Genomic DNA, 26865 nt, shown 5'->3' on the forward strand with positions numbered 1-26865 from the left:
TCTGTTCTGTAGAAATCATAGGACACTGTAGCTGCATACATTATGTGAACATACCCATTTTGAAAAGACCATGAATACAATTCAACACAAATTTCTGAAAAGCTGTCTATTCAATGTTTCCTTTTTTCAAGAGAGAGCAGAATCTTCAAGTTATTCTTTGTATATGTCACTTGCTCAAAGCATGAACTGGCAGCTAGAGGGATATGTACTATTTAGCCAAGGATTACAATTACAGAACATGATTTCACTCTGGGTTTCATAAAATAATTTTATGCATGATGATTCCACAGGGTCTATAATTTATTTAAACAAGGTTTCAGAAAAAAAAATTTTGTTTCGGTCAGAGAATTCCAGAATTTTGTTAGAGTAACTGTGGGGACTTTTCCATCACGCTTTTTTCCCACCCATCATTTCCTATCCATAAGCTGACTGTGTGTATGTGATATATTTACTTTTCAAAGAGAGTTGCTATTTTAAAGTGGCAAAAGGAAGAGCTCTGTTTGAGCTCCTTCCACCTAAATGACACCAGATCTGCCAAATCTTCATTGATTCAGGAAGTATAACTAACTTGTCCTTCACAAAATGTGATATAAAGGGCACACTGTAAGAAGTATAATATTTCAGCCAAATGATTTTCCAGCTGGGATGTTTATTCTTGTATCCTTGGAATCAGTAAGTGTACCCCATTAGTAATTCATTTCTTTGATAGTTGCTACTCTTAAGAATGATCAAAGGAGTTATTTAAAATAATAATGTGGCTAAGAGGTAAGAAAAGCATGGACAAGAGTTTAGTATATAGAATAAATCATTTGTATGAATAAGGTCCATATATGTGACAGATTAGAAGAATAAGATATAATAAATAATTGTGTCTTTGTTCATTACTGGACTCCAGAGACAGATCATTTATTAGTCATCCTTATTGTAGTCTTTCTTAGCATAGGAACTCAAATACAGCCAGCCAGAATGCAAAAGTGACTGAGCCCTAGCCTAGTGGCTCTCCCATATGTATTTCTAAGCCTAAGCACCAGATCTATATAATTATTTATTAGAAATAATCTTGCCTTGGATACTTCATGTCAAACCAAATACGTTCAAAGTAGAACCCATGATCGTTACAGAGCCGTCCCATCATCCTCAGACCAACCCACTACCAACCTGCTTCTGGTTGTCAGTCCCTCTTCTGGCTGTCGGACTTACCATGTACCTAGTTACCCAAAAATGAATGCCGGGGAAGGGGTTACCCTTGACTTTGTTCTCTTCCCTAATTTCCCACCACCTGAATAAATGTCTGAGGGACTCATATATACCTCCTACCTGTATATTAAACCCATTCCCTGCTTTCCATTCTAACTGACATTGCCTCACCAGCTCTTGTGTGAACACTGTAATAACTTCTTAAATGATCTCTCTGTTTGCACACTCACATCACAGATTCGACTATAGTATTTCATTATTTAAATTTCTGATTGCCTCTGTTTGCCTACAGGATATGGTTACGACTTCACCTGCTCTCTCCAGTCTCATCTGCTACCATTTCTGTTGAACTCCACTCCCCAGTCCCAAGTTTAAAGCCCCTGCCCTTCCTACCACCTTTTGCCCAGGACTCTCCCACCTATTCATCAAGACTCAGCTCAATATCATCACTCACCTGGCTCTGGAATGTGCAGGCAAATGCTCTCCCCTTCACTTTCATCTACTATTTGGCACCTGTCACACTAAGTGAACTTAATTTGTTTATTTACATGTCTGCATGTAATGTGACCCCACACTGTGAGATCCCTGGGGACAGAGACCATATCTTCTAAATTAGTTGAATTCCTAGCACCTTGCACTTCAGCACTGTCTCCCCCAGAATTAGTGAACAATATACTTCTTATGTTAATTAATGACTACTAATCATTATAATAGGTGCCCCTAGAATTTTGAATGACCACTCACTTAGTTGTTTGCTAATTTTAGAGCAGGTAGCTGTAAGAAAAATGCAACGATGTTGTAAAAAACCTCATTCAAAATTATTCCATGTGCACTGTATTCCCAATTGCATGGATAACCAGAAGTATCAAAAATTTTATTTTAGGAAATAATTAGTTCCCTTTCCTCAGCTGAAACATGGTTCAAATTATGAGGACAGGGAAATTTACCAACTGTGGAAGAATAGGAGCAATAAAGTGATAAAGTAGTCTTCAAAACGCAGAGAAATTGAGGAGCATTATATGTGAGGCTTTAAGGGCAATACCAGTTTCTTTCAAGGAATCGGAGAGAACAATTTAACTCACGAAAGAGGATAGACCACAGGTAATATTGGCACAGAGAGTTCTCCACAGGATGAAATGATGATAGCTCACAGATGCATTCTTAAACCTTAGTTTTTAATGAAGAAGATCATAGGGAGATCACCAGTTCTGTATTGTTCTTGGAAATGCAAGATTAATGCTATTACATTCAGGAGTGGTTGTATCAGAGCTATTCTGCCAAATTGACACAATAAATCTAGATAAATCACCAAGTGGAGGGCAGTTCAATGAGAGTTTTGCAGGAACTCAAGGGTGAAATTAGGCCACTGGAATGTATTGTTATGCAAGTCAGTGTGCCAGATTGCAAAGGTGACCCTTGTCACTAAGATGGATTCAGGGGGTATGCAGGAATGTAGATCTCGGGAAGCACACCACTGGTGGGTGAGTTTAGACCTTGCTCAGCCCCGATATTGGATAAACCTTGAAGGAATTTAAGGAGTGGAGATGAATGACTCCACAATGGAAAAGGGGGACACCGAGGTTTTAAATACATGTGGATCTTTTTTTTTTTTTTAAGATTTTATTTATTTATTTGAGAGAGAGAATGAAGGAGAGAGGGAGAGCATGAAAGGGGGGAGGATCGAAGGGAGAAGCAGACTCCCCTCTGAGCAGGGAGCCCGATGCGGGACTGGATCCTGGGACTCCAGGATCATGACCTGAGCTGAAGGTAGTCGCTTAACTGACTGAGCCACCCAGGCGCCCCACGTGGATCTTTTTAAAGAACATTTTCAGTAGATATAACAGGATGAAGAAAGGTGGGAGGTGGGGAGAAAAAGATTTTTTAAAGGCCTTTGACAAGATTCCATACCAAAGGCCATTACTTAAGGTCAGCTTGGGATCATGGTCCCTTTTTTTTTTTTTTTTTGGTGAAAAAAGTGGCATTAACAAAGGAAGCGAGGAGTAAGGAGAGGTTGGGACATCCAAAGGGGATGCTCATTGGGCATCATCCCTGACCGGGGCCGTTTGATTCATGAACAGTTCAGGAAATCCCTTAAGTATCTAGGAAGTGTAAAGTCAAGTTCATGAGGATGGATATCAGGAAGCTCCCAGGAGTCTTGTGCAAACGAGCAGGAAAGCGACATATTGTTCCAAAGTGAGTACGCACACGCAATGACTCTAGAAGTAAAGCAGTCAAACTGCAAATATGGAATGTTGGCCGTTGGCCATAACTCTGGAAACAGACCGGCCAAAGCCTGCTGAGGATGAAAAACATAGATTGTCCTTAATGCTGCAGGCCAAACAGCCTTGGAACGGCCACACCAGGGAAGAGTGCTAGAAAAAGTCTATGCTCTTGTCTTGTTTTTATGAGACGCTATGGCAGCAAATCTCCAAGTTCACGTGCAGTTCTGAGTGCCACTAAAGAAAGACGGAGCAGAGCTAGCCGTGTTTGAGAATACCGCGAGCCTTAGATGAAGTATCCATCAGGACGATCCACTTCCTGGGTGGGCGGGGCCCTAGAATCAATGACCCAACCACATGAGCTATTCTTTGCGAATAAAAGTTGCTAGTGCAGTTGATTCTTTAGTAGTGTACGGCACAGCAAGAGCTTTAAAAGGAAATTTACTATTAGCCTATCTTTTTTTCTTAAAAATTTTATTTTTAAAGTAAAAATTGTATTTATTTTAATATTTTCCCTTTCAGTGTAGAGCAAGAACACAATTCATAATACATTGCTTTCCTCTTTTTTCCATTATTTGGTTTTTGGCATAATGTAATATATTCTATTTTTTAGGCCAGCTATCCTGAAGTTCTTGCCAGTACAAACTTCACTTTCCTGTTCTAGCTTGAGGTCAAAAACCACTCAATTAAATCGCTATACCAGCATATAATTAATACCTTAAAGGGTATTTAAGACAATCAAAAAAATTAGCAAAAGTACAAACTGAAATTGCTTTATAAGTCAACGTTTCCTTGAATCTTTTATTTCCTTTATACTTTGTTTTCTCACTCTGAAAATTTTCAAATTTTCCTAAGAGGTGACTGATTAAAAATGGAAACCAGAAAGCACTTACCCTTTGGTTGAATTATATGTAAAGATTTGTAGAGTCTCTTAAAAACATAAATTACTTTAAAGCTTGACTCATCATAATAAAAAGTGAGTAAACTGCATTACAGTGGACTTTTTCCATGACCTCACAAAGAGACAAACTGATTTCTTTGAACTAAGAAGGTACTGGTTTCAGGGAAAATTTGTCTGGGAAGAAAAATCTGCTTTTGACAAGAAGGGAAAACAGCAAATAGATATTGCTAGGTCTGGGAGGCTAGGCTGAATTCGGAACAGAATGTAAATTTTCTCTAAGTTGCCAAGCGAGTTTCCTGTTTGAAATTATAGAATCCCCTGATAAATTTTAAGTTGTTGAAAATGAGATTTGAATTCTGACTGATTCTTTTTGGAACAGGCTGGAGGAATTATTTTTCTATTTAAGAGTACTAAAACCAGAAGCTCTTCTTTTACCAACACATTTCACAAAAACATTTGGTAAGCATTTTGATGAGCACAGAACTCAAATTGCTCTTTCTCACACATTTTGGTGGCTTAATTAGCTGAGAAAATTGTTTCCTCCTCTGGCTTTCACAACACGCCTCTATCATAACTCATGTCTTTATCTGGGAATAATTTTGTTCATATGGATCACTCATTTTGTAACTCAACAGATATTTATTGACAATGCCTTGCAAGTTGGGGATATAAAGGTGAACAAGGAATGGCTCCTACCCCCAATTTGCTCACAGTCTATTGGAGAAAAAGAGTCAAAAGCAGTTAACTTTAATACACATTTTTGAAAGGGTGAGAGATCTCACCTTTCTTATCTTTCATCCCTAGCCTATCCTGCGTGGCCCTTAGTGCAACGCAAGCTCTTAATACATGCTAATTAAATTAATGAATGCGCATGTGAAAAGAAATTTGATTTACCACTTAAGTTTTATATTGAGAAATGCTAAGTGTTTGGGTGAAATTACAAAAATTGACCTTATGGTCCTTAATCTTAGATTGTGCACTCGTGTGATACCTTGAATTTTGAAGTGATCACATACATACATAATTACTCTTATTTTTGGGGTTAGTGAAGTTAACATGTGAACAGACAGAAATCTTTCAGGGGGCTGTGGCATCTCTTTGGCCTTCCCATCATGTTAGCAAAACATTTGGGAAGAGAATTCCTCAACACCCGGCCACGTGAGTTTGGCAGGAGTTTCTCCAGAATGGAAGGGGCCAGAACTTTACCCCTGTGAAATTCCATTTGCCCCTCACACCAAGTCTAAGTCTGACATAAAGGTGAGTGACATTAAGGCTGTTCATTTTATCTACAATTGTGAAACTTCTTTGAAAAGAGATCCTATTTTCGTGACATGTAAGAAACTTGGAAAAAAGTCTTTTCTACTAAAACAAAATTTTAGCGATTAGAGGAAAATGTTCTGTGGAAATCTTGAATTTAAGATGTGGTAAGAAAAAAAAAATCACCGAACACCATGTTAAATATCTAGTTTTAGCCATATAGATAGTTAAAAAAAAAAAAGAGAGAAGAATATTTGGTTTTAGAGACCTCTTCTCTTCTTCCTTTGCTCTCACACATCCTCATAGCCTCAAACGTGAACGATATATTTCATTGGTGCGCTGAGAAAGGGCCGTGTACTTTGTAGTACATCCTGCATTAAACATCAAAATCATTTTTTAAAAAGATTTTATTTATTTATCTGACAGAGAGAGACACAGCGAGAGAGGGAACACAAGCAGGGGGAGTGGGAGAGGGAGATGCAGGTTTCCCGCTGAGCAGGGAGCCCGATGAGGGGCTCGACACCAGGACCCTGGGATCATGACCTGAGCCGAAGGCAGACGCTTAACGATTGAGCCACCCAGGCACCCCCATCAAAATCATTTTTAAAACTCAAAAGGCAGAAAGGTTTTGGCAGAGTTCCAGAATATTTTATATCCACGCAGCTGAAATAGCGCTGTGGTACCTTTCACAGCACCAGGGGGTTTGGGCAGAGGGGCTCAGCAGCAGGACTGGATGTTCAAATGGCTCAGCGAGGTGCAATATGTCAAGCAGAGAGGAAAATACCAGGATTTTGTATTCTCTGTGAAAGACTATTATATGACAGATTTGGAGTTCTGGATGGCTGTCGTAAAACTGACTAAATCTACAATGTAATATGAGTTAAGTCCAAATATTTCCTTTGCATACACTCTGTTCGATATGTCTAAATAGCGCAAACTGGGAAGGTGAGGAATGTGAGCCTAATAAAAATATCCTGAAAAAGCAGGGTAGGTCTGGGGGAAAAAATGTACACTAATCTCATTAAAAAACAAATGAAACAGAAAGCACAAATAGAGCTGAACTTACCCTGATGCCTGAAACAAAGGATTTTTTTTTTCTCCCACTCACCTCATCTAGGATGAAGCTGTATGACGTGCGCATTGTTTCACCTCCCTGTAATCACATTGTGTCAGACCGGGAGGGTTGTTGGCACACAGGAAATGCTGACAACATATTAGCTGTTATTACAATTAGTATATTATTACTATCATTGGAGAAGTGGCATTAACAATACAGCTTGACATCTGAAAATAGGAACATCACTGTTGCTTTTAATATTTATTGTTGTCCTGACTGTAATATTTGTATGACTGAATATATGTGAAAATAATATTTGCTAAAAACAAGGCCACTGTCACATAATCTACCTGAGGAGAAACTTCCCTAAGAAGGAAGGTTCTAGTGAACTGAAATGAAATTAAGTCAACAGTGTGAAGTTGTTCGTGTTTCCCAGGGAAGTAAGAAGAGAGTGAGAGAACTACGTTGAAGTTTTTTGTGAAAATAGGATACCCCCACATTAGTAGCCATAGACACCTGATTTTCTTCTCTTGTGGAGCAGAAGTAAAAATAGAGGTTATGAACCTAGATGTCAGAGCAACCTTGGACTCACTAGTCTGGGTAAAATACTAGAGATTAAGGAGGACTGGATTTCAGAAAAAGAATGAAAAGAAATCAGTGTAATGAGCTAAGAAAAGTCAATCATTGATCATTCATTCATTCATTCATTCATTCACAGATTCATTCTGAGCTGGATATTGTCTCAGGTGCTGTGCATACAGAGAGTGAGACATGGCCCTGCTGCGCGGTAGCTTGTGGGAGGCAGTCATACACACAGTAAGACATGCACCGTAAGGGAAGAGCAGAATCATGTGTAAGGAAGAGTGAGGTCTGGGGCAGGGGGAGTCAGCTCAGCCATGAGAGGAGAAGGGCTTCCCAGTGGATCAGTGTGTGACCGCCTCCTCTCCAAAAGGTCATTAGAGACTTTTAAGAATTATTTTCAAGATCACAGTTACCCCTCCATAAGCTGTTGAAAAAAAAATATTGTCCTCTTGTAACTTGCTGTCACGTTGTTTTTCTTTTGTTACTCTCAATTTCCTTAAAAATAATAGTAATGGTGGGAAGAAAAGCTGCTGCCAGGCTGTCAGCAAATAAGGGAAGGCAGCAGGCTCATTCCTGGGGTGTGCAGAACAAAGAGACGAGATGAACAGACTGGCTCAGGCTGTTTCCTAATATCTTTCTTCCCTCTCAGTCCCTGCTCCCTGATTCTGACATCTCCTTTCCCACTCTTCCCAGGTGCACCCATCCATTTTCCTAGGGACCCTGGAGAAGAGAGTGTCTGGGGTGGAAAGATCTGCTTAGCAGTCGGTTGGTAATTGATGACTGGTTGACTCCCGCTAGATACAGCCATTTTTAGAAGGAAAGTCAGGAAGAACAAAAATCTTCTAGACTCAAGAGCCTGACTATTCAGAGACAGAATGGCAAGCAGAGGTAGAGCCACTGGGCACAAATGCTAGCCCCTAACATTCTAGAAATCATCCTGCATATGTAGCTACACACTCTATACCTCCTAAGAGGCTGACTTGGTGGAGACACCTTGCAACCAGCAGACTGACCATGGTCTGCAGTAAGCATGCCCATGTGAGAACTGAGACCCAGTGTTTCTTTGGGGGAGAGAAGGAAGGAGTGCTATTTCGGGGGAACTATGTTGTGAGAAGGCAAGTTTGGCTCTCAGGACCACAGCCAAGTGCAGTGGGCTTTGAGCCTCGTTTCAAGTTACCATTGTCATGGCGGACTCCACCTTGCTGGGTCTGGTGAATTTTAAGGCACTACTAAAACAATGACCAAGTTTCTCTGAATGCAGTTCTTATTCTCATTCTTCATGAATTTAAATCACTATACTGTCTTTCCTTTTTAAAAATATACATAGATGACCTCTTTGGAATGCAGGTTTTAATTTTATTTTAGATTTTTCTCCCCCTGGTTTTTATATGTTCATTTAAATTACAGCAAATGAGAGAAAATCTCCCGAATGTTTCAGTGATTCTATAACAGCAACAACATATCTTTCACGTACTAGGGCTCATTCACATCTACCAACATGCAGAAGGCTCCCTTAAACACTTGGGTTCTGTCGTGGGATAGGTGGTAGGAAGCGACATCAGATTTCCATACTGCATCTTATTTGGAGAAATAGGAGTTTACTATTATAAGAAATTGAATTGAACATTCATTTTATTCTTAAGTTTCTCTTCTTATATTCACTTCTAAGTGAATATTTCTGGTTATATTCTCTCCCAAGTTAGTGATGCTTCCTTATGGCTTACATCTCACATCGTCTAGAATTTCAAAAACCATCAGATGGAAATGTGAATATCAGCAGAACTGCCTATACTCATTTGCTATGTCAAGAGAGAGAAGAGAGAAGTATCTGTAGACTGGGGTCTCTATATGGATGTGTCTGTAGATCTGTAAAATGAGATTTCTCTATGTGGATATTTAAAAAAAAATCTACTACAATGAGATTATTGGAAGTACACATCAGGGCCCTTTTTATCCATAAGAAGAGTAAGAACCAAACAAATATTCCATTTGAACATTTATGTCAATGGCTCCTTACCTTGGGATAGTCCTTAAGTTTAGCATTCATCAATCTTGAAATAATTATCAGGAGCTGTTTAGGGAACATATACAGCCCATTTTTTCAAAGTGATCTTCCTAATATTTCCAAACAGAAGTGAAAAACCTAACTCTATTGTATATTTCTCATAATATGAGAAATAATGAGGTATGGTATATTATATCACATAAAATAAAAGATATAAATATATTATATCTCTCATGTATTTCACAAAATCCCCCTTCCTTATTGTTAATCTGGCCCCATTTCTATATTTATGGAGTGGATACAAATTATTTTTTACATTTGAGCCCTTATGAATCCTCCAGGAATGCTCTAAGATTAGGCAAGAATTATATTTCTCTTTTTATATTTTCCATTGTTCCACTTATAACAGATAAGTGCCCTGAAGACACTAGGGGCAAGTCTGGAAGCTTCCATGCTCTTGTCAAGGGGGCAGGATGGAAATGCCATTATAGCAGTTCTATAGCTTGGTTCCATTCTGTCACCTGTCATGTGGAACCATAGTCTCCTCCACCTGCCTGCCACTCGGTTATAGGCCAAAGCAGTACATCAGTTCTCAAGTATGCACAAGCTAAGCATGGGATCTATCAAGCTGGACTGCTTGTTTCAGAACTGTTTATTTCAGCTCGAGAATTACTCAAAATATAAACATCCCGAGACAGTAATCTACACTGATCAAACCGAGCACGAATAATTCTGTTAGCACTCTAGGTTGTAAAGTGACAGCTGATGACTATTGTGAGTGGCATAATAACATTAGCCTGGCTGGAACATCTCCAGGGCTGGGCTTAAATATTCCCAAGCATTGGCCAAACAATGAGACTAAGCAAAATCTTTTGAGAGTCTTGAAATGCGATTGCTGAAAGGTCAAGTTAGCAATTTTCCTTTCCAATATTCAAAACCAGTAGTGAAAGTGGAGATGTTGATACTATATCTAGACTAGAGGCTATCAGCAAGAGACCTTTTGAAATCTCAGGCTGATAAAGTAATTTGGGGAAGTTTTTACACTTCACAAGACAGCCACATATGCCTTGGAGAAGAAATCTTAGCTGAGTACCTAAATCCCTACTCTGCCACTAACCCGTTGAGAGACACTGGACAAGTGACAGTCTCTTTGAGCTTCAGGTCCTTCATCTGTAAAATGAGAGATTTGGAAGAACAGTCTTTAATATTTCATCCAGCTCTGAAATTCTCTGATTTTATGAGAGGAAATTATAAGATAATGAGGCTGAGGTTCAACTGTCGTGTGTGGACGGCATCACATTGTTTTATGTGGCACGTTATTGACCGATCCGCTTAATGCAAGTCATGGCTACTTTCACTAGGCTGGTCAAGAAACCCTTGTCAATCTCTCTCTGTTTGCTCTAGGGTCTTGTTATGACACCTCAGAAACACTGTCTTAGACATCCTGTAAAGAAGAGAGTTAAAAACATCCTCCCACCTTATGCTTCATTAGACTGCTCCATAGGCATGCCATCACGCAACACGTTCAGACAACCAGAGCTTCTCGGAAGCATGGATGCGTTAAATAAAGGTCAGCATAGAAAATACAATTGTCCTCAACTTCCTATGGCACTATTTTACTCCCTAGTTTTTTTTTTTTTCCATAGCATTTTAAATTGACGTTAAACACAGAGCGACTTTATTAAGATAAGTATCTGATCAAGAAAAGAAGAGGTGGTTGGTTACTTGCAGAAAATTATTTGGAAGAAAGACCAAGAAGGACAAGAGGAAGGAGAGACCAAACATGTGGAGAGGAACCGATATTCAGAGGGAGCTTACGGATCAAAGGCTGCCAGCAGGAAGTTAAGCAGGAGGCTGATGGACTGCTCCACTTGGATTTGGTGAGTGGTTGGCATCCGTTTGTTGAGCTGGTAGAAAATGGTGGATAGCACAGCCTCCAAGCGGGCCACACTGAGTTCTATGTTCGGGTCCAGGTTGTTCAGAGCATTTTCCCGCAATGCTTCTATGACATTCCAAATGTCCACCAGGTGCACTACACACAATTAAAGCAGAGGGAACACATCAGCCCAAATGCAGGGACAGGTAAGTTCCTTATTTTACACGTACCATCTGTCTTGTTTTGTCAAGGCCCCTCACAGCCTTCAATATGTGTTCAACTCCTGTAGAGGTTGACATACGTAAATGTACATAGACAGTGCCTGATCTCAAAGACTTGATGTGCAATGTATAACAGCAAAAAAATTATTTCCTGAAACCACAGTAGATAGTTATTGCCAATCTTCAAAATGACCCTTGAAATACAGCTACTGTCTTTATGTTACATGTGAGAAACTGAGGACCAGGGAAGTTAACTGACAAATGCCAAGGTCCAAGGCCAGTCAATGGCAAAACTGGCATTCAAATTCATGTCTCTCTGACTTTTAAAAAATATTGAGCTATAATTGCCATATAACATCATGTAAGCGTAAGTGTAAGGTGTACAACATGTTGATTTGATACATTTCTATATTGCAATGTGATTACCACCATAGCATTAGCTAACATGTCATGTCCCATAATTATCATTTCTTTTTCTGTGGTGAGAACATTTAAGATCTAGTTTCTTAGCAACTTTGAAGTATATAGCACTTGTGATTAAAATTAACAAGTCTGTCTGGCTTGAAAGCATTTTCCCATTGTGCACACTGACCCCTTAAAAGGAAGAGAAAACCAACACTCAAATTCTAGCGTTTGAAAAGATATCAAACCTGTACTTATTTAAACTATTTTCATTCATTTATATACTTTTCGTAGTGTAAGGTTTGAAATAAAGAAGGGAAAGTTAAGGAAGGCAGGAAGAGAGGCAGGGGAAAAAGGAAAAGTAATCTCTAGAAGGCAGCAGCAGAACTTGGTCACAGATCACTTAACCTGGCCAAGAACAAACAGTGTTTTGGCTTATATTGTTGAGTAGCTCCCAAAACTTAAGTCATGGTTACTTTCACTAGGATAGTCAGGAACTTCATTTCTCTTTCTTCCCTGTTTGTGCTGAGGTCTTGTTATAATATCCCAGAAACCATCACCACAATCAAGACAGTGAACGTCTCCATCAGCCCCAAAAGTTTTCTCTGGCTCCTTTTAATTCACCCCACTCCTCACCCCAGGCAACCACAGATATACTTTCCAAGATGCTTTTCTAGAATTTTATAATGGAATTATAAAGTATGTACTCTTTTTTTTGGGGGGGGTCTGGATTCTTTTACTTGGTATAGTTATCTTGAGACTCATCCATGTTGTAGCATGCATCCATAGTTTATTACTTTACATTGTTGAACAATATACATTGTGTGGGTATATCACAATTTAGTTACCAACTCACTTGTTGATGATACTTGGGTTGTTTCAGTTTTAGGTGAGCACAAGTGAAGTTGCTATGAACAATCTTGTGCAAATATCTGTATAGACATATGCTTCCATTTCTGTTGGTAAATACTTGGAAATGAAGTGGCTAGGTTGTATGGTTGGTGTACGCTTAATTTTTGAGGAACTTCCCAAGTGTTTTCCAACATAGTTGTACTATTTGCCATCCACATCAACAGTGTATGAAAATTCCAGTTTCTCTACAACTTCACCAAAGGTTCACTTTAAGGTTCACTTTTCATGACACCTTTGCATTTGAAAACAAATCTGTTGTCTTTCTCAGTGGAATACATACTCACATTTCAGTTCCTGAGAAATGGGCACTCCATCTATGCTTTGCTACCAACTCTCAAGTTTTAGTTTCCTACCTCTTTGTTCATTTCTAACACTATATTTAAAAAACAAAACTAATATCTATTGAACTTCTGGACTTGGGAGCCCCAAAGGACACTGGACTTGAAGTCCAAAGACCTACATCCAAATATGGCCCTCCTCCTCCAAGTGCACGCCCTCTTAGCCTCAAAGACTTGGAGCTTTACTTTCCTCATCTACAAAGCAGGGATGGTGTTCCTTAAATGGGAAAACATCACGAAGTCAAAAGTGGGAATGCCTGATACACTGAGACAGTACATTACACTTGAACAAACAAACAATGTGAATCATGTAAAAAACAACAACAACAACCAAACACACAACTTTCTAGCATATCTCTGATTTGGGACAGAAGAATACAAATCACTTTCCAACTGAAATACTTAAATGTTTATTAGATTTGGATAAATTCAGATTTATGTGATTGCAAATTTATTACCTTCTCTGGAGATCACAGAACAAGGAAATTAATTGTTTCTTAATGCTATTCATTCAGTTTTTCAATTTGGCAACCAAGGTACTCCCAAGGAGATGGCATCTATAAGTTTGTTTGTTTATTTATTTATTTAATTTCTTGAGGAATTAAGTTAATTTCTGTGGGAACTGGGGTTCCTGTATTTATTTCCTTTATGCTTGATCTATAGATTCTCTGGATCTAGTCCTTTGGGGATATGTCTGGGTGCAGAATGCAAAGATGTTCCTGTCTCAGAGAACGAACAGTCAGGTGGGGATAGAGACATGATTCTCAATCACACAGATAATCAGAAATGATGACCTACCGTGACAGACAGGGTGCTAGGTACAAAATGGGATTACGAGATGGTTTGTGAAGAGGCCAGAGGAACAAGATAAGGCTGGAGAAGCACTATAGCTCTGGCAAGTCTTTTGGTCTTTATGCTGAAAGTATGAAGACTTGGGTTTTAAATAGAGTGACATGCTCAGAAATGCAGCTTAAAAATGTCATTTCAGACTCTAAGGGAAGAGAGTAATGCATATGGACAAGCGTGCATGGCGGAAGTGGCTGGAGCCTGCTGCTGTGGTCCCAGCAGAGAGGGTGGTATTTTTTTTTTTTTTTAAGATTCGTTTATTTGTTTTAGAGAAGTGGGGAGGAGAGGCAGAGGGAGAGGGACAGAGAGAACCTCTAGCAGACTCCCCACTGAGCGTGGAGCCCAACACGGCTGGATCTCGTGACCCTGAGATCATGACGTGAGACAAACCCAAGAGTCAAACGACAGAGCCACCCAGGTGCCCCGAGAAAATGATATTTTTGCAGAGGAGTGGCAGTACACAGAAAAACCGTAATCATGCACATTATCCACACCTCTCTTCCAAAAGTGGCAAAGGCAGAGTTTGTAATCACAAAGATTGAGGTTTCACTCCTGGCTCTCCTAATAACTGTAAAACTGTGGGCAAGTTATTTCTCCTCTATACATTTTATTATTTCCTTTTTAGAAATGAGGAGACGAATAATATCCAGAGAGAGTTGTAATGAGGAGAAAAGAGAAAAAGGATAGACAAGTGCTGACCACAGAGTTTGGCCCATCGGTGCTCAACAAATGATAGCTATTAGTGTCAAAATAATTAAACACCTTCTGATCTACAGCCACACTGTCCTCTTACTAATTTCCAAGATCTGTGACTCCAAACCTAAGTTTTAGCACAGTCCCCTCAAATTCAATAACCTAATTAACATATCATTTTGAGCATATACTATATAGGCAATACGAAAGAAGCTTAAACTATATCCCAGCCACAAAAGCAGATACTATTCAGTCTAACTGTCATAAATTCTGAGTTAGTGGAGTTTGAATAGATTTTGCCATATTTGATCATTAGAGACCTGGTGGGGAAGGCCCTCTTTCACAGAGACTTCTTGGAAATTTTATTTCATTGGGAACTACTCTGGGAGGTGCAGATCACAGTGCAGAACTGTGCAAGTTCCTGGACAGTAGGTTCGACCAACTTCTCCTACTGACCTTGAGCAAGTCACTTAACGTCCTTAAGTTTCAGTTTCCACATCTGTAAAATGGGGACAATAATAGTTGCGCCACAAAAACAACAAAAAACAGTTGCTCCACTGCAGGGTTATTGTGGGGATCAAATGAGATAATCCATATAAAGCACTTCACACTGTGCTTAGTGCATAAGAAGCATTTAATATCCATTAATTATTATTGAAAGGGGATCACAAGCCTTTTGCTTAATGAAATAGGAACGCTAAGAAATGTGCTAAGTTGAGAGTCATAAGGAAGCTATTAGGAAGTCTGTTTTAAAAGTCTGACAGTTGTATAAACATGTTGTTTACTCTTGAGCCATCAGATCATTTTAGAAAATGAAGACATTTAGGTTGTGCAGTGATGACTACATACCACTAGATGGCACTGTGCACACTTCACTAAATATCCATCAAGCTTTCATCATAAGCACCTGCTATTAGGCACAGGCATAGGAAGTGGGGTTTCCTCATCTACATTACTGCGTACACTTGTTACTAATATACTAGATAAAGCAACGGTTTGTATAATAAAATTAATTGGTTAACATTAACCATATCAAATATAAACATGTATTCTTAAAAGTAGTACTTAGAATCTTAAAAATAATATTAGTGTAAATTTTGGACATTAATACCTAACAGTTTGTATTCATAAATAAATGAAAGTAGACAAAGCCTCAATAGTTTGTCTTCAATCCAGGCAATCTCAGGTATTATATATATATAAGAAGTGTTCTTTGGAGCAGTGAGCGGGTCTCAAACTGTGGCCTCTGATTCCACAGGTCTGGAGTTTGGCCAGGGCATCCCCGGTTTCTGCTGCTCCTTAGGTCATCTTGAAAAGCAACGATGTTTGAGAACCACGGCTATGGAGCATGACTTAAAGAGGCGAGAGATAAGAACAGGAAATTGATGCTCATTTGAGCTAGAGGAATTTATTTAAAAGGTATCACAAGAATCCTGGGAACAAGGATTGTGGTCAAGAAAGCCACAGGCAAATTGGCCAGTTGTTAAGATTTTCTCAAATAAATAATTTATTTTTATGCCCTTATTCAGGCCTTTAATCATGACAAAACCATGTTTAAAAAGCTCTTAGGGAAGAGAAATTCAGTTAAGTGGTATGCTTTGCCAGGGTCAACAAACGCATTTTGATGTGATTACACTGAAGATATTAGCCACATTGACCAATACTGAATTGGGAAAGAAAATATTAATAAAATGCAGTTTTTGTATTTGATTTCCATTCATGAGCCATGAGCTATATCTTTCAAAATATGAATTGAAACAACATCTGAGTAGCTCACCAAATTATTTTATGCTTCCAAAGTCAACACTCCCTTGCTCCCACAGTATATACCTTTATCACCAAGACTGTTCTCTGTGCTAAGGATCCTTGGAGAGAAGCATCATAACTTACAAAGATAACATTTTAGTTTCACTTTAATTTCCTGGGTAAGGTGCCTGATGGAATAGAGCTTCAGGAAAAGGTCTACAACATATTTCGGGTATAAAATCAAATAGGATATCATGCCAATCCTCAGAGGCCCAGGCAGTACATCTATTGCCCATTAGGAAAAAGTATTCAGTTTTCCTTAAATTGTGTTTGTAGACCAGCATCATTATTCAAAATGAGGTATAGTAATTGTTGGCTCAATAGCTGTCATACCATAAATTAAATTTAACTAAATTCAATTGAACAAGCATTTATTAAGCCTATTATTTTCCAAAGTATTGTACCAATGATTGTAAAAATAATAAGAGAAGGTAAATGAAAAGAAAGATCTGAACAATAACTAATTTCTCACTGCCAGTCTTTAACTTTGCTCAGAATATATTTAATAGTTTCAGAAGCAAGAGGATCTAGTATTTTATCTTCCCTCTGGATAGTCATTTTAGCCTTCACTAGACAGTTTGTGTAGGTTTCTTCAATATGTCTTTAGCATTCCCTACATTCTAGTGCTCTAGTTTGGGTTTTTACTGTCTGCTACATAGATTTTTACAGTAAGCCTTCTTACTCCTCTGCAGTTTCTGCCCTCTTTCATCTGTCCTAAGAAATGGTATAAGTCCCAGCTCTGGCTATGCCATTCTCCATTACCTATTGAGTAAAACCGAAGCTTTTAAGCTTGAAAACCAATGTTTGGACTCCAGTCTCCCAACCTTATTTATTTATTTATAAAGATTTATTTATTTATTTGAGAGAGTGAGATCGCGAGAGCAAGTGGGGGGAGGGGCAGACGGAGAGAATCTTCAAGCAGACTCCCTGCTGAGTGTAGACTGGAGTTGGGGCTTGACTTGGAGCTCGAATTCACAACCCATGAGATCATGACCAGGGCTGAAACCAAGAGTCGGAAGCTTAACTGACTGAGCCACCCAGGCACCGGTCCAGTCTCCCAATCTTTAACCTCATCTCTTATTCACCTCCAGCTTTTTCCAAGAATCTTATGCCTCAGCCACATTGGGCTTCTTATAATTCCAGAATATGCGTTTGGCTTTCTTGCACTGACATATTATACTCTTCATCAGGTACACTCTTCAGGTGACTGTCTTTCAAGGTATTACACTCATGAATGCCTGAGGAAGCCCTGATAACTTCACATGGATTTACGCTCTCCTGTTTGTTGCTCCCAGACAACTTCCTATATCAGATCATTTATGACACTCTGCATTTCTCACAGTTACTAATGGTCACATTGTTCCTTCCACTTTTTTTTTTTTTTTTGATAAACCTTTGACTGAACTTCAGAGGAGAGGAGGGTCTCTGAAATGATGAACTAAATTTTATGGTTAGGGTCATGTGTGTTTGGAAGGAAAGGATCTGTGACTTTCATCAGATTCTCCCAAAGATGCATGAGGAGAAAGGTTTAAGAACCACAGCAGTAAATTATAACGAACTTGAAGACGTGTACTATGTCTTGTTCATCTTTGTGGTCCTCACAGCTACTTGCATATGCCTTGTTCAAATTGGATGCTCACCAGTGCTCGGTGAATGGAACAGGGTAGAGTGCCTACTGCTTGCCAGTCACTACCTATAATCTCTAGAAGCTTTCTTTCCCTTTACCTCAGTGTTTCAGGAAAGCTCAATAGACTCATGGAGCATGGTTTCCCACAGGACTTCCATTATTCCTTACACAGTATGACTTGAGCAGATGGCCAGAATCCTAGACGCCAGAGGCGACATTTCAAGAGAAAGAACATCCACAGCTGGCAACCATGAGCAACTGCCTTCCCCTTTTTCTTTCCAGTTGTTGCTCTCAGGGGCGCTGCACCAGGTGCCAGTCTGGTCATGATGAACACGGACCGACCAAGTACACAGGGCCCCTGTAGAGCAGGCAAGGAGCAGTCACGGGCAAGTGTCACTTTTTTCTGCACTCACCCTGTACCATTTGTGTATAATTAATTGTCCTTCTGCAATAAGAGTAAAAAAAATGGTATTAGACATTGAAAATGTATTTCATTCACTCATTCAGAAAATCGTTATGACTCAGTTTCCTAGTGCGTAGGAAAATGGTTTGGGAGCTAGGTTAGTGTTTGGGGTTCTAGAGGGCTACTCTGCAGATTATCTGCAGGTATCTTACGTGAGGTTAAGAATATGAGAAGTGTATCTTCTGTAAAAAAAAAAAAATTTTTTTAAAAGGCCGTAGAAAACACGGATGAGGAAATGTCTAACACAGGAACCAAGGTACACAGGAGGCAATGTTTCAGACCCCTGTTTTGTACCTTTTCAAAATCTTGGCTCCACCCCTTTCTCTAGCCCCTGCGGGAGTGACCAGCATGGTGTAGACTTTGCCCAGCTCAGCACAGCCACCACCAGACAGCACTTGGCTGCAGGCTCTTGCTTCAAACCTCCGATGCCCTGGCACTAACGCCTGGAACCTACCTAGCACCCACACAACGGCAACCCAGACGTGCGGGGGGATTAATGCTTGGAGGCCACCCTTGGCCAGTGCAGGACAGAGCAGCTAGATTAGGACTTCCTCCTTGTGTCCCCTGGGTGGAAAGTTCTGGAGCCTTTCAGAACGTTCCTTAGAAGTTCCTGCACTGTCTGTTGGCTTTCCTCCCTTGTTCGACTTCCGCTCTGGAACAGCAAAGGAGCGGCTTCTGCAAAAGCCTTGCTGTGGAGTCTGCTTTCTGGGAAACACAGGCTCAAGCACTGATTCTAACCAAGTCCCCGTGTATCACTGGTTGAACACTTTCAGAATAACAAATGAGAAGAAAATGTTGATGATGACCATGTTCAAAACAGATTCTGATTCTGTGTGGTCAAATAACTCTTCCTCAACCTATCCTTCTCTACGATATAATATCACGGTCCTATTCAGCAGTGTTGAATTTGGAAATTAAAATGCATCAGACTTGATCTTACACTGGAGTTTATTATTTTTGAGAAGCTAAGCTACTCAGGGCTGATACATTATTAGCTTTGTAGCAGGCTCTCTGTTTACCATGGCATTTGGCTAATATTTGGAAGTTAGAAGTTGAGTTCTCAATTATATGATTTGATCTGGTGTTTATTCAGGAGAAGCCATTTAACATCTCTTGTGCTATGCTCTCCTCACCTGGAATGAACAGAACTTTACAATTCCTGACAAAAAAGGAGGTAAAGCAGAAGTCCTAGCCCAACACCATGAATGATTAAAAATAGCTAATTTGGGGCACCTGGGTAGCTCAGTCAGTTAAACATCTGCCTTTGGCTCAGGTCATAATCCCAGGGGGCTAGGGATCGAGTCCCACATCAGCCTCCTTGTTCAGTGGGGAGCCTGCTTCTCCCTCTGCCTGCTGCTCCCTCTGCTTGTGCTCTCTCTCACTATCTCTCTTTCTGTGTCAAATAAATAAATAAAATCTTAAAAAAATAAATAAAAATAGAAATAGCTAATTTATTTCAATAGCTACAGATATATTTGATTTCTTTAACCACCACACTTATAAGTAATTTTTTTTTCTTCAGAAAATGACAGTTTGCCCAGGGGACTTACAGGCTAGATATAAGCTGATACAGCAAAATTTTAGATTGTATCTACTATTTGATAGTCACAAAACCAGAAGCTTTATAATAAATAGAACATATCATTAGATTCTAAACTTGAGGTTATTCTAATACTAAATTTGAACACTAAGGAATATTTTTTTTACTGTATTCTTTTTAAAAAATTTTATTATGTTATGTTAATCACCATACATTATATCATCAGTTTTTGATGTAGTGTTCCATGATTCATTGTTTGCGTATAACACCCAGTGCTCCTTTCAGTATGTGCCCTCTTTAATACCCAGCACCAGGCTAACCCATACTCCACCCCCCTCCCCTCTAGAACCCTCAGTTTGTTTCTCAGAGTCCATAGTCTCTCATGGTTCGTCTCCCCCTCCGATTTCCCCCCCTTCATTTTACCCTTCCTACTATCTTCTTTTTTTTTTTTTTAACATATAATGTATTATTTGTTTCAGAGGTACAGGTCTGTGATTCATCAGTCTTAAACAATTCGCAGCGCTCACCATAGCACATACCCTCCCCAATGTCTATCACCCAGCCACCCCATCCCTCCCACCCCCCACCACTCCAGCAACCCTCAGTTTGTTTCCTGAGATTAAGAATTCCTCCTATCAGTGAGGTCATATGATACATGCCTTTCTCTGATTGACTTACTGCACTCAGCATAACACCCTCCAGTTCCATCCACGTCATTGCAAATGGCAAGATCTCATTCCTTTTGATGGCTGCATAATATTCCATTGTTTATATATACCACTTCTTCTTTATCCATTCATCTGTCGATGGACATCTTGGCTCTTTCCATAGTTTGGCTATTGTGGACATTGCTGCTATAAACATCGGGGTGCACGTACCCCTTCGGATCCCTACATTTGTATCTTTGGGGTAAATACCCAGTAGTGCAATTGCTGGGTCGTTGGGTAGCTCTATTTTCAACTGTTTGAGGAACCTCCATACTGTTTTCCAGAGTGGCTGCACCAGCTTGCATTCCCACCAACAGTGTAGGAGGGTTCCCCTTTCTCCACATCTCCGCCAACATCTGTCATTTCCTGACTTGTTAATTCTAGCCATTCTGACTGGTGTGAGGTGGTATCTCATTGAGGTTTTGATTTGGATTTTCCTGATGCCGAGCGATGTTGAGCAACACTAAGGAATATTATCATCCTTCTCCACCGCCCCCCCTCCATGGTCTAGAATAATGCTTGGCATGCAGCTAGCCTTGGTCCGTATTTGTTGAATGAAAAAATAAATGAGCGGCTGCTGATAACATCAACAAAATGTCAACAAAGTCTCCTTGATTTAGTCCTCATGGGTCACAGGGGTGGTTATGTGGGAGTGGCCATCCTTCCATTCCTGTCTTCCCAACTGTCTTTGGTTTCTTCTTAGTGTTTGCCAGAGCCCCAAGATCCTGGGAGCCAGGCTATAGGACGGCACCCTCTGGGTGTCCCTTCATTGCTCAGCTCACTGGCTCTGGGCTGATCCAGCAGGTTCCCAGGAACACAGCTTGGCAGACCACTAAGGGAAGGCCACTGAATCTTAGTTGCTGGATGGCGCTGGGAAGCTTGAAAGGCCTTCATTCCTCTGTACGCATCACTCTTATCCAACGGGCTGGGGCATGTAAACATGAGGTCCTCTTCTAAACTGTGAGCGTAAAAGTGCTCAGTGGTCCCAGCTTCCTAGTCTAATGCCAAAGCAGGAGGAAGGGAAGGAAGCTGATGGTTGTTCCCTCCAGACACCCAGAAACAAGACTACAGGCATTAGTTTAGTTCATAGGTTGTGCAGGGGCAGCAGATTGGGAAGACGAACCTCCTAGCATTCTCTAAAAATAAAAATACTAACAAGAAAACAAAGCTCTGAATCTTTAAGATCTTAAAAATAGAAGCAAGGAAAGGGAGAAGCAGCTTTAATCAAACCCATATCACAAGCCCCAGACCCTTAAAAGCATAGCTTTGTTCTACCAGAAGTTTGCTCTGATGAAGGGGAAACAGTTTTGCCATAGGTCCAGAGTGCCCAGAGAGGAGCAGGTTTTCCACTGCCATATTATAAGGCATCTCAAATGCGTTTATGTTCTGCTGCTCCTACCAACTTCCCCACAGGGCGTTTTTAAGAATGTCAGATTCTAGTGCAATGCCTTTCCCTTTATTCTAAACAAGTGTCTAGAATGATTCAACTTCAGGAGTGAAAATATGTATCAAAATCACTTGGAGCACAGATAATTATGCTCCAAGGCTTTGCCATCTGCCACTTACTTCCCTAACTGAACATTCCTGCTCTTCCTTCTGACTCCTTGACAGGGAAGAGTCCTATCTCTCTCCTTCAGACACATCTCTTTTTTGGGGATCTCTTTTCTGTCACCTGAGTATTTCCTCTAAACTTTATTTTTTTCACCCAAGGCTCTACATGTCATTATCTGGAAAAGAGAAAAGTCCACGATGCTGGGCGGTGTGGTAGGCGGAGTCCTAAGATGCCCTCTTCCTCTTCACATCTCCACACCCCCCAAGATTCCTGGCCCTCAGTGTTGACATACCTTCTCCATTGTTGAATCAAACACTAATTCAAGTACCGCGCTGACGGGATTTTGCCAGTGTAAATAAGGTCTCAAGTGAGTTGACCTTAAGATAGGGAGATTTTCTGGGGGAGCCTGACCTAATCACATAAGTCCTTTATTTTTTTTTTTTCCTAAAGACTTTATTTATTTGAGATAGAGCGAGAGAGCGAGAGCATGAGTGGGGTGAGAGGCAGAGGGAGAAGCAGGTTCCCTGCTGAGCAGGGAGCCTGATGCAGGGCCTTGGTCCTGTGACTCGATCCTGGGACTCTGCGATCATGACTTTAGCCGAAGGCAGACGCTTAACTGACTGAGCCACCCAGGCGCCCCTACATAAGTCTTTTAAAAGCAGAGAGTTTTCTCTGGCTGATCACAGAGGAGGAGAAAATCAGAGAGACCCATTCTGCCTGGCATGGAAGGAGAAGCAAACATCTAGGGGTCCATGTGGCAAGGAATGCAGGTGGCTTGTTGGAACTGGGAGTAGTCCCCATCTGACTGTCAGCAAGGAATGGAGCCCTCAGCCCTTCAACCACAAGGAAATGAATTCTGCCAACAGCCACTTCACTCAGAAGAGAATCCTGAGCCCCAGATGAGAACCACAGACCCTGGGAGACCATAGGCTGAGAATCCAGTCACACCGTGTTTGATTTCTGACCTATAGAAACTATAAGATAGTAAATGTGTGTTGTTTTAAGTAGCTAAGTGTGGGGCAATTTGTTATGTAATGATAGAAAACGGATATAGGCAGCCCAAAATCCACATAGTTAAAAATATGGCAGAGAGGAGGAATATGCTGGTACACCAACTTGAAAAAAATTGAATGGGATATTAGTATTTATTTCAAAAAAAGCATATCTCGGGGTGCCTGGATGGCTCAGTCGGTTAAGCGTCTGCCTTCTGCTCAGGTCATGATCCTGGGGTTCTGGGATCAAACCCTGAGTCGGGCTTCCTGCTTGGCGGGGAGTCTGCTTCTCCCTCTCTCTACCCCTCCTCCCTGCTTGTGCTCGCTCTCTCTCAAGATAAATAAATAAAATCTTAAAAAAAAAAAAAAACATATCTGAAGGCTACTCCTGAAGGCATAAGACTAATCACTTGGCTGGTGAAAAATGAATCTAGTGGAGCCTACTCACTCACTCATAAAAAAATATTCCTCCTGGACCCACCACGTATCTAGCACTCACATGGGTTAATTTCACAGTCATAGAGAAGCCTTTAGGTAAACAGGTGTCTACATTTTTCTTTTCTGTTTTTTTTTTTTTTTTTGGTTCTAGAAACCCTGAAAGGAGTTTAGAGCATTAAGGCAAAAGCATGAATTCTAACTCTATAACTAGATGAGGAATACTTATATTTCTTTTATTAGAGGGAAGATATTTGAGAAACTCTGAAAGCTCAGATACAAATATATACCTTTCCTCCTCTTTTCCTTTTAAGCAAAATTTTAACTAAATTTTAGTTGATATGAGTGACAGAAAATTCAGACTGTGACCAGAAGAACTAAAGGAAGGCGCCTCCTTACTTTTGTTCCCTTTATTAAACAGGAGGGATTCGAGAGTTCTGATTTATTTCTCTTGTTCCCTTTTATTGTTCATGAACTTAAGGCTGCATTCCATTGACTCCAAAGTAATTTCTGAAAAAAGATCTGCTGACATTACAGGGTATCTGGATCATTAACCATGTCAGTGCTGACCGAGGAAATAATGTTCTGGCAGAAAATAGTTATTTGTTTAAAACAAAGGCTGAGATGCTGCCGTTGCGCACATCCTTAGAGATGGCATATAGGTTATTTATTTTTGTGGAAAGTTCTCAGGAAACCTGGAAGCTAAAGATAATGCTGTTGATTAGCAAGCAGAATTAGAAATATTGTGTGTATCCTCCTCATTCTGTCCTATTCCTCCTAGAAAATAAAATTGCCAACTTGGTGTCCCCTAATTTTTAGGGCATCCATCTTTTTGTTCCATTGGGGGATGTACTAGTCATGGTACGGGGAGGGAGGTTATGATAGGGTACAAAAATGAATGGTAAGGGGAAGAAGCTGACTTGAAAAATAGATCCCATGGAGAAGAGTCGAAGGAATAAAGAATCTTTTGCTTGAAAAAAAGAAAAGACGGTTTCTCACAATTTTTCATTTATAACAGAGGTTGGTAAATGTCTTTTTTGTGTGTGGACAGAGGGGCACTACCAGATTACATAGTGATATTATGGAAATATTATGCTGGCATATATATAATAAGAAAGAAAACGAATTTACACATTTTTCTAATGAAATTAAAAATATAATAATGGAGGGCAATTTTTTTCCAATGCTTGTTTACCAAGGAGAAGCCTGGAATTTGTGGGGGGAAGGACAACATTTGGCTTAACTGGGATTATAAGTAGTGTTCCCTATTTTAAAATCATTACAAATACTCATCTGTAAAAACTCCTATTTCACAATCTATACAAAAGTAGGTGCTGAGCTGCATTTAGTGCATAAGTCACAGTTTTCTGGCCTCTTCTATGGAGTCTTTTTCAACCCTGAGAAGCAGTTATTCTCAGCATCCATCAGGAATTGCTTTAGAGGGAATGAACATGAATGTCAGTGATAGGAATCAGGGCTCTATATAGGAAAACATAGAGTAGGCAAGGGCTGTGGGGACAGAAATATAGGTAATTAACTAACACTTCTGCTGTCTGAACTCAGAGAAAAAAAAAATCTCTTGAAAGTCTATATACTCCATGCTATATCCAGACAATATTTTTTTTCTAGGTGATGGACAAGTGTCAGTTTTTATGTTTCTCCCCCTCTACCATGTAGTTTTTAAGCTTTGTTTTGTTAATACCCAACATCAATTTTACCTGTAAATAAGGTCTGGACCTAAAAATAACCTATTCTCCATTAAGGTCCATCAATTTCTATGAAGTAAACGCTATGTAAGAATTTCCTATAAAGCAATATACTTATAAATACACTGCCTGGATTTTTTTTTTCATATTTCTTTTATTGTAGAGTAAAACTCCATTCTAAGGTACCATAATTTATGGGGGATTAGGTTTTATTGCAGACAAAAATGACCTTCCTCTAATACAGGGGTAGACGTTCAATGTTGACTAATATTATGTCACATAAACACCAGTGTCCTGGTTATTTGAAAAAGAAGGCTCTACCTTTAAGATAAAACATCCGTGTTAACATTTTGCAAGCTCCTTCACATCACAACTGTTAGATTTGTTGTCAAGAAGGAAAACTCAGCAAACACATACCGTGCCTACATTTAATGCTTTTGCTCAAGATAGAAACAATTTTAAAAAGCAACTTAATTTTAGCAGAGTGTTCCAAACCTGCTTGTTTCTCTTCCTTAAGCCTTACTTTTGTAGAGTTTGTAGAGAATGTAATATTTTCCTCATCCTATACTTGATCTTAGCCAAAAGGCCAAGAAGAGATTTTCCTCATCCTAAAATAAGTCTGTTGGGCATAACACTTCTCTGTGTAATGTCCACCAATTCTGTAAGAATCAGGCTAGATGTCTTCTTCTCTAGGAAACTCCTCTTACTGGCCCTCGCGCCCAGATAGGGCACTACCTCCTTGTGCTCCCGCAACACCATGCCCACATTCCTACCATTACACTTCCATACTGTGTTAGCGGTCTGTTTAAAATTCCATCCAGTCTAACCCAGTTAGACTTTGGGCAACTTTAAGGCAGAGGTCACATCTTATTCACATCGCTCTATCCCAGGCACCTAAGCACAGGGCCGAACACGCAGTAGGAGCTCGTTATAAGCTTTCTAAATTAAAAGGGAAGTGCATGGATGCACTGAGGGACAACTAGACAAGTACAGAAGTTCTAGTTTCCCCCAGGGATGGACTCGCACTCTTTTCCTCACTGCTTTCCAAGGAGGTCAGTGTGACTATGACATGATTCTGGATGTCGGATAAGGCTGAGGAGCACTAAACAGGAAGAGGAAAAGGAGGTGCCCAAGAATGAGAAAGGCCCATTACCTGTGAGTGGGAGGAATACGACACGGCCCATGGTTGCTGGAGCTAGTTAGGGCCTTTGTAATGTTGGCTGCAGGGGTGGCTGCCAAATCACTGCCTCTTCTTTTCTTCCTTCTCTCCCTCCCTCCCATCCTTCCTTTTCTTTATTGTTTATTTACTTTTTAGTTCATCCCTACTATTTTGTAACTCATTTTTGCAATTCCCTATCTCTGCTGAAAGGACCCAAGGAAGCTCTGCTTGGCAAAACTCTATGGGGTGAAAACCCCCGTTCCTGCTCTTTCTCCTCTCCCTTCCATCCTGTGGTGATGAGGAAAGAAAGTAGGAGGATCCTATCACTTTTTCATTGCTGAATATTTGGAGACTTTTCCTTTTGTTTGAATA

At 40.1% G+C, this 26865-nt stretch overlaps 1 protein-coding gene across 27 annotated transcripts in view; it reads right to left on the reverse strand.

Annotated features, from left to right (window-relative positions):
• The window catches only part of DTNA (dystrobrevin alpha), a 338390-nt gene that overhangs the window by 81150 nt on the left and 230375 nt on the right, over positions 1-26865 (reverse strand). For 26 of the 27 annotated variants that reach the window (XM_073898312.1, XM_073898313.1, XM_073898311.1 and 23 more), the window contains one exon: positions 11037-11250. In XM_073898312.1, the coding sequence (XP_073754413.1) occupies positions 11037-11250 (214 nt within the window). Of the gene's footprint in view, positions 1-11036; positions 11251-26865 lie in introns of those variants that run through there. The other variant, XM_073898334.1, reaches the window with a different exon arrangement.

The sequence above is a fragment of the Callorhinus ursinus genome, unplaced genomic scaffold, assembly GCF_003265705.2.
Source record: "Callorhinus ursinus isolate GAN/ISIS: 27379988/994484 unplaced genomic scaffold, GSC_fseal_2.0 scaffold11, whole genome shotgun sequence".
NCBI lineage: Eukaryota > Metazoa > Chordata > Mammalia > Carnivora > Otariidae > Callorhinus > Callorhinus ursinus.